Below are 9,014 nucleotides of genomic sequence, written 5' to 3'. Positions count from 1 at the left end.
ATCATTAGATAGGATAAATGTAGTGAGCTCGTTTACGAAAAACAATTTTGGGATTAACTAACTATTTGACTATCGAATGTATTGTTTAACATCACGCTATGATCCGTACTTGATGCCAAATCACTGAGTGAATTCTTGGACCACCAAATAAACAAATGTCAACAGTTAATAATGATTACAACTAAAACAACAATAATAATAACATGGTACATTGACAAATGCATTCATTCGGTATTTCCTGTTAGTAACATTACCTTGTATATGATCCCTTTTCCGCAAAAGTGAATTTTAAGCTTTTTGTTGATTATATATATAAAGAGAACGAGGTGTGAAGTTTTCACGGAGAAAATACAAAGGTGACCAGAGAGCAAAATGGAGGGTAGTGGCAATAAGCTAAGAGTTTCTGGCGTGGTTATGTTACTCCTTCAATCTGATAAGCATCATTATTCTCATTTGTTTGGAATGATCATCAAATCTCCTACTTTTGAAGCTTATTTTTGCCGACTTGTTCCTTTAATAAGCTTCATTAAGTCACCCCTCGTCTTCTGTTTAGCAACAACTTATTTATCCTCCTTATTTTGGCTCATACAGTGATCATTGGCTTCTACCATATTTCTTCTCACTCTCACGAGGCAATATTAATGACCTCATTGAACATTGTAAAGTTGTTCGTTGTTTGAAAAGAATACATCCATCAAATTTTAGCTTCCTTAACACTCTAAATACTACAAAGTCTGATTGCTTCTTGATCTTGGGTGGGATCAAATATTGATGAAAATTGAAATAATTCACACCGTCATGCTCTACCAGGTTACTTGTTCATTTCAAGTAACAAAGTAGAACATATAAGATTTTTTATCGTCTTATAGCAATCGAACGCAAAGTTGCAAACGATGCCTTGCTACCGCCTATTGTTTTTAAGCTGGACTAATATCACTTTAACGTAATATAAAAAAAGTAATTTATTTGATTGGAATTACCATTTTACCACAAAATATTTCTTGACGCGATGCTAATTGCATCGTTAGTCGTTTTTTGGTTTCACAGGCTTTTTTTTTTTTTTTTTAATGTTGGATCAAAAATCATTATTAATAGTTGATATTTTGTAATGTCATCTTTTGGATTGGAAGTTTAGCATTAAAAAAAAAAGCAATTTATCGTGCATCAAATTGGGCAGTTTCAACAGTTTTTAACTCTGATCTTTTAATTAGGCTTATTCATAAATTTCCGTCTTCTCTTATTGAAAAGCCTATATTTATCTTGAGGAACAGCATGATCTAGTTATTTTATATAAAAATTAATTCACAGTGGAATTTTCCCTATATGCCGGATTTACACCAGTCCTACTAATGCTAGTTGAATTGTTTTGTGTACATTTAGTTTTTTTTTTAAATCTGTGAAAGTAATTCAGTTTCTAATAAGGCGTTAAGGTGCAGCGATGATCTATTGAAATAATCATTCTCTATCTTTCCTCATCATCTTTTCCACATCTACTTCTGTGGCAATTTTCGCTTGAACGATAAGTAGAAAATGTAATTGATAAGGGAGGAATGATTTAAACTGTTGTGGATGGGTCTTTCCTTTGTATTACTGTGGCAGGCATATCTCCAGGTAATTAGAATAACAAATCAACAAGTGAATAAATAATAAATAAAAAAGAGGAAGTGTATGGAATTGTTTGTCTAATGAGCGCATTATTAACAACAAAACAAAGAGAGATGAGGTGGAGGATGTCTCGCTAATTTATTGTTTTCAACGATAAATCTGTTCGATGTATTCATCAGCTTTACTCAATTTTTTTCCAATCAATTCAATCCATTATAATTCTACCTCATTCTATTCCATCAATTTCAAATTATTTTTATCCTCCGTGTTGCTACCGTTTCCTGCTGTGAAACCAATTGGAGCATCGTCGGACTTTTGCACCACCTACTTGTTTTAAATGGTTTTAAATACGCTCCGCCCCAAACGATGCATGTTGTAATAAAGGCAATACGTTTCTCAACAACCAATCATTGAACCATTTATATTACATTGTTTGTTGTATCTGTGTATGTATGTATGTATGTATGTATGTATGTATGTATGTATGTATGTATGTATGTATGTATGTATGTATGTATGTATGTGTTTGTGTGTGTCCATACACACAGACGACACTCTGAAGTGCACACGCATACACACACAGAGATCGGGACCGGACATATCATCAAAACCTCTGTGTGCTCGAAGTGATACCGTGCCGATTGACGTGCTGTTTGTTTATTTGTTTGTTTGTTTGTTTGTTTGTTTGTTTGTTTGTTTACTATTGTTCTTCCTGCAAAACTGCTCATATTTCGTCGAGCTTTTAATTCTCACAGCAAACAACAAGGCCAGCATTGCACCACGAATGTCGAAATTTAAAATCTCGGAGCTATGTCCCGATCTTGTCGCCGAAAGGCCAGCGTCATGCTCCAAATGTAAGTCACTAACTGCCATTTGGTATTTAGTAAGCAAAATTAAAAGATTCTCCTCATTACAAGAGAATAAAATATGAAGAAATTTAAATGAGATTAGCAGCTTGTATGAATTATGCCCCACTTTAAGATTTACCTAGACACACTCATTTTTTTGCCAGAAGAAGGTAATAACTTATAATTTGCAGCATTTATTATGGAAGAGAAGAATAAAATCGAGGGAGAAGGTGCTGATGAAGGAGTTGAGGAGAATGCATCCGATGGAGGTTCTGATAGCAAGAAAGTGAGCTTCAGTTCCATCTCCAACTACCATAAATTCGGTCATCTATTAAGGGAGGTTAACTGTATATATTTAACTTCTTTCATCTTTCACCTCAATCGCACCTTTCTTTATCTAATCTGGTCTTTCACCTAATAAGAGCTCAATCATTTTATCAAATTATTATTAATATTCTCTTGGTTTTTCAAATTACTATCGCCATCGAATATCATCAGTGACACTTTGGGGGCTGCATTTAGTTCTCGACCCTAGTAGCTCTTCCTATACGTTATCTCCTCAACTTTTCCTGAAACACTCCATTTCTTATCCTTTTATCACTCATTGTTAAGTCACAATTAGACAATGTCCGGCTGCACCTGATAATACCTTTTTACTTCTGTTCAAAGGATTTCATATTCATCACGGATCTTATTACTTTTCATCCTTTTAAATAAACGCCATTTGTTTAATACCAAACATATGTAACCATAAAGAAAAGAACGGACTCTGGCACAAATCGAGATTACTGCAGACAAACAATTGAGGGATTTGGGGAGAATATCGAATACCATTATGCCAGAAGATTTAATCCCTAAACAGTTTCTTAAATTGGGAATAGTTTAAATTTCAATAATGTGAAACTGAATTTATTTAATTCTGGAGTAATACGCTTACTCTTACTTTCAAATCTTATATTGGATATTTATTACCACATCCTTGTTTTCAAAGGTCCTTATCTTAAGAGTTATTAAATTTGATTATGCTGGCTTTCTAAAAACTTCCGAAGAATAATCGTTGTTATTTCTGTCCAAAAGCTCAAACTTTTGGACATCATAATTAAATGAGGGCTGACCATTTGAGATGCCAAAAACTAGAACTATTTGGATCTTCTTTGAATTGCCAAGTCATAAAACTTTTAATTATCACTGCTTTGCTGTGGATCACCATTTCTTACAAGCCTATGGAAAAGCAAAGAATTAATTAGAGATATAAAATTTATCTGAAAATCTACTTTGAGCCGTATTTTTGATCTATGATAACGTGAAATGCGATAACATTATAGTCAGACGAAAATGGGAAGCCTCCGTTCAGTTACAATGCACTGATAATGATGGCAATTCGAAGCAGCAAGGAAAAACGATTAACCCTTAGCGGCATTTACGATTATATCATGAAAAATTATCCATTCTATCGGGATAATAAACAAGGATGGCAAAATTCGATCAGGCATAATTTATCTCTTAATAAGTGCTTCGTCAAAGTACCGAGGAGTTATGATGACCCTGGAAAAGGTAGCATCATTCATTTTTATCTGTGAGTAAAATGCCATCACTTTATATTTATCCCTGTGGATTTTTAGCAGCTTGTCAATCAATGTTTCTTATAAATAATTGCATTTTACATCAGAATTTATGCTGCTTTGCTAGTAGATTGCTGCTAATAATTTCTGTATCTCATTCTTTGGAGACGGCGGTCCAACTACACGTGACGTGTAGTAGTAATAAGTATTAACTGGCAATCATCTTCACTCCTTCCAGTGTTTCGGCTGAGTAACCTGAAGTCCAGAGTAGTATTGTTTGGGATGCTAATGCTTTTGATTTGTTAAATCAGTGTAGTTACGGTATTACTGAGACATCATTAATCATATTTCTGCCTTTTCAATCTAAAAACTGCCAAAGAATACTTAGCGAATGCTACATTTGCTATATTTTCGTCATTGTCTAAGTACCTTTCGTATTTTTTGAATAAGCAATACTTTTCAGGTAACTACTGGATGTTAGATGCTTCTTGTGAAGATGAAGTATTTATTGGTGGATCGACGGGTAAGTTACGACGGCGACCTTCTGCAACAACGCGAGCCCGTTTTGATGCTTTTAAACAATATGGTGCTGTAGCATCATCGTTATTTAATCCATTTTATCAGCAGGGTTCACGACTACCTCCATTCCTTGCTACCCCTGGATATTCACCACTAGCTGTTAACGTACCACGTACTTTACCGGGTACTTTTTTGCCGGATCATCCACGATTTTTAACAGCAGCTGCAGTGACGGTCCCTCGAGCACAACTGCCACAGCAATTTGCACCAACACCTGCCGTTGCAGCAACAGCAGTAGATCCATCAGCAGCTACAGCTACAGCCACATCAGCAATGGCTGCTGGTACTGTCAGCTTTCCGTATGTATCAAGCGGTGATTTGATGCGCTTGTACATTGCTCAACAGCAACATCAGCACAAGCAACAAACTATCGAGTTAGTTAGCAGAAAAGTTATACTGTAAATGATTTCGTAGCAGAAGGATTTCTATATGTATTCAATTATCTTTTTACTGCTTTCAAAATTGTTTTTCGGTTCTGATGTACATTCCTTGAAACCAACATTTTATGTTCCCTTCACTGCATTCAAAATGTTTCTTATGTCCAAAAATTTTTGGATGTGTCATTCTTTCTATTTAATGCTGAAGCATCTATTCCCACTTTCTCATTTAATTCATAATTTCGACTCCTTTCTATTCTCAGGATAAATTAATTTCATTTTCCAAAAGTTTTCCTGAAACAGTTGTTATACCTTCCCATTTATTCATTCAAATCTGTTCCATCAATGAGAATTATTTCCGTTCCCTAGATTGTTTTCACTAATTAGTGGTGAGTTTAAAAAGTTCTTTTCCTGTTAATTTAAATAGATATCGCATTATACCCATTACATTCCTAATTTGCTACAACAGATCACCGGTCTATACCTAAAATCAGATGTATATAATAAAAATGATATTGCTCAGTCGCCCTTTTGGCCAATTTTGATATAATATGAGCACTCGGTGCATTAATATTTTTTATGTAATGTAGGCTTATGCTAGTTTATGCTTTATTAAAGTATTAAAATAAATGCTTTGTTAAAATTTTTCCGTCTATCAGTGTTCGTCTACCAATAATGTTAAAGTTATTAACAGATGATCACACAAATTTAATTTTTCTGCCTCCACTTTTTTTTCACTAAGGTTTGGAAAAAGATGATACGTTTAAACTAATTTGTTTGCATGTCGATTCATACAGTGTGGACATTTATCTCGAAGCCACAGGACCAGGTTTTCCTGGAACTTTTCAAGCTTATTTTTGCTATAGAAATGCGAACTCTTTTAATTTTGGCACATTAAAGTAACAATTGAAATTCATCATTATAATTATACAGATGCATGCAAATCCAGCTTCACAGGTATATATCGATATTTGTTTAGGGTCAAAGGACCGTAAGTTTTCCTTTGGGTTATTTGAGCTGTCTTTTAAAATGAGGTCCTCCTGATGTTATATTGTTCGTTATTGTCAATAATATAAATTTCAACAATTGCAAATTCTGTATTTTTATTTTGTGTAATAGATTGACGATTTTTCGCAGACTTTATGTACATAATTTATCTGTGATATATTTAGACGCCAATGAAGTCATTTTGATTAGCTTTCCAGCCACTTTATAAATTATCTCTAGAATTTTATTTTGAAATTAGAAATAGTTTGTCGCATAAACCGAGTCGTAATAGATTTTGAGAGATCATAAGGGATTGATTGTCCTTTGCTTCATTTATCCACGATATGAAAGCCACTTTACTTATTCGATTAATTGTATGAGGTGCTAAAAATATTGCTAGAAACACTTACAGAAAGCAAGAACAGTTGTTATTTAATATGAACTTGTCTCCAGCATAACCGTTTTTCCTCTCTTTTTAGTTAACCGCCAAAATAGTAACGTCAACGCAGCTATTGCATTTTAAAGCGGTATGCTTTTACTATGTCACTCAAAGATTGCTACTGTATGTTTTTTTACTGATTTTCATCCACATCAAAGATTCTGATTAGTGCTCTGGTAGTATGTTTTCGGTTTGTTTATATTCATTTCTTATTCTTCTTCAGGAATTGGTGCACCTCAATTTGATTTTTGACTAAACTCCTCCACAACATCACTATCAACACAACATATGGATGTCTTATTGGTTGATAAGACTCAAGAGCATTAAACCGCTATCAAAATTCCTAAGAAAATTCAGCTTTATTCTTCAAAAGGAAAGGCTTTAGATTAGACTGAGGAGAAAAGTGAAACACTGCCTGTCGTCACTAAATAGTTTCACTTTACACTCTTTTCTTTAAGATAGTCGATACCGATACTATCCGCATTCTAATTCCCTTTCAAATTGCTTTGTATTTTTTTCTTATTAATTTTCCTTATTTTACTATCAAGATTACTATTTGTTGATTATACGGATTCCATTTTAGAAGATTTCCCAAATTAATTAAACCTAACCGAAAATATTTCTGTCAATAGTAAATAATGTGATAGAATATTTGACAAACAGATACCATCAATAACGTATGCTCTCTTCACCTTCTCCATCCTCATTCTTACCCCATCCCCACCCGCCACTCCTCTTCCCCCGACAAATAATTAGTGCAGGAGGTGAATGCTTCTAAAGAGTTGCCGTACTGCAAACACAAGTTATATGCACTTTACTAGGTATAATTTTGCGACATGAACTGCAGGAAAGCTTATTGATTTAGGGATCTCTATGTCTTCTTTTTTTTGCACAAAATTTATGAAAATCTTAAAAAATTGTGAGCAATTTGGAAGGTAATAACTAAATGTAATCCTACAAGATTTAAATAAGAGTGCATTTAGTACCGTTCTGGTGGACTTATCCTGTACGGAATCTGAAATCCGTAATATTTTAGGATTACAGGCAATTAAAAGACTATTCGTGCGAGTTTTGAGAGGATTTGTTTAATGACTTCCTGCTCTTGCTTCTACTATTATTACATATATTGTTCTTGATTCCCTTTGATAATTCATTAAGGGTTTCCATCTGTCTATTTGTATGTTCAGTGTTTTGTGCATATATATTTTTATAGTTTTTTATAATCATCTGCCGCTCTTTGACAACGCTAATCCACTAGAGAAAGGATTGATAAGCGTACTTTCCAGTGATAATTTAACATTGCGTTGTAGGCTCATTTATTCTTCTTTAAACTAATTTCCTTGTCTTCTCTCTTTTCATTGAACAAATTTCATCCCACATTGTTTCATTTCCATTTCTGTTATCTTTCCTATTCCTATTAAACAATCTTTTGCAACATATTATACTGTAAATAAGCTGAGTAACTATCGCATCCTATTTGCTGACGCCACTTGTTTCACGATGGAACATCTGCAATAGGAATTGGATGGAGACGGTGACGTATTCATTCAGCTATTTAGCACATCTTATTTTGTATACTATATTTTTGGTTATAACTTATTTGTTCTTATTTCCCAATTATGACAGCAAGCTTTTTTGGAATATGTTGTTTTTCAGAAGAAAGTCGTCTTAAAAATAAATTTTGTAATTTGAAAACTAGCTCAAGTAACAAACATAATATATTTAGCACTGATATGTAAGTTCAAAAATGCATAAAGTTATCGAACGATAATATTTTTCTACCACCACTTTCTACTTCACTTATTTATATTTTACTATGTAATATATTCCTGCTGAGTTTATATCCCATCCAACAAAGTTTCCACTAGTTATTTCAGAAAGAAATTGGATACTGAGAAATAACCTAACATGTATATTGTAAAAGTTGTGGAAGAGATGGGGTAATAGAAGAGAGGTTAATCTGGTTGTTGTATTACAAGTGTCGTTGTCAAGGAGCACTGTCGCCCTTCTGATTATCCATGTTTATCCTGTGATTCTCCCGATCTACGATCTCCTCTATTATCATGGAAAAACTATAGTTGTTATGCCATCTCACCAGGTGGTTCGCTCTTTTTTATCCATCCAACACTGATCCTCTTCTAACAATATTTTCCTGATAACCGAGCTACTGTATATTGTTGACACAGATAACAATGCTCACTCATTTCTTTAAATTAAAAAGCATGTGTATCCGTGCCATAACTGCAAGTGTGAGTAAACAAATCAATTAAAAAGAAAAGAACATGTAGATGAAATTGGGGATTGATGGAGTACTTGAACACTCCTAAGCTTTTAAGTTTTGGCAGTAAACTTAAATATGCTTTTGGTTGGCTAATGAGATTAGTCGTGCAGAATATCCATCCTGTTGCATAAATTTTGTAAGTGCGTTTTCAGTTTGCTACTCATTACAGTTTTTTTTTCAAAGATGACGTTTAATTTAAAGGTACTTTCAAAAACATACAGGAAATGCTTTTCTTTTCTGCAAAAGTGTGTAGCAGATGCTGTCATAAAGAAACAAAAATTTTTTTCCAATCCTGACATGTCTTTATGTTACAAATTAGCCTCGTAAAATGACGAA

General features: G+C 33.7%; 1 protein-coding gene across 1 annotated transcript; it reads left to right on the top strand.

The window, feature by feature from the left end:
• Positions 1–2,370: 2,370 nt before the first annotated feature.
• Positions 2,371–4,996, top strand: LOAG_02180 (hypothetical protein; the record flags this gene model as incomplete). The annotated part of the gene is made up of 4 exons (XM_003137718.2): positions 2,371–2,459; positions 2,645–2,739; positions 3,779–4,007; positions 4,479–4,996. Exons 1-4 carry the CDS (start codon positions 2,390–2,392, stop codon positions 4,994–4,996), a joined length of 912 nt encoding a protein of 303 aa, XP_003137766.1. The 5' UTR covers positions 2,371–2,389.
• Positions 4,997–9,014: the final 4,018 nt, after the last annotated feature.

This window comes from Loa loa, assembly GCF_000183805.2.
Source record: "Loa loa unplaced genomic scaffold supercont3.123, whole genome shotgun sequence".
NCBI classification, from domain to species: Eukaryota; Metazoa; Nematoda; class Chromadorea; order Rhabditida; family Onchocercidae; genus Loa; species Loa loa.
This window is presented reverse-complemented; position numbering and strand designations above follow the sequence as displayed.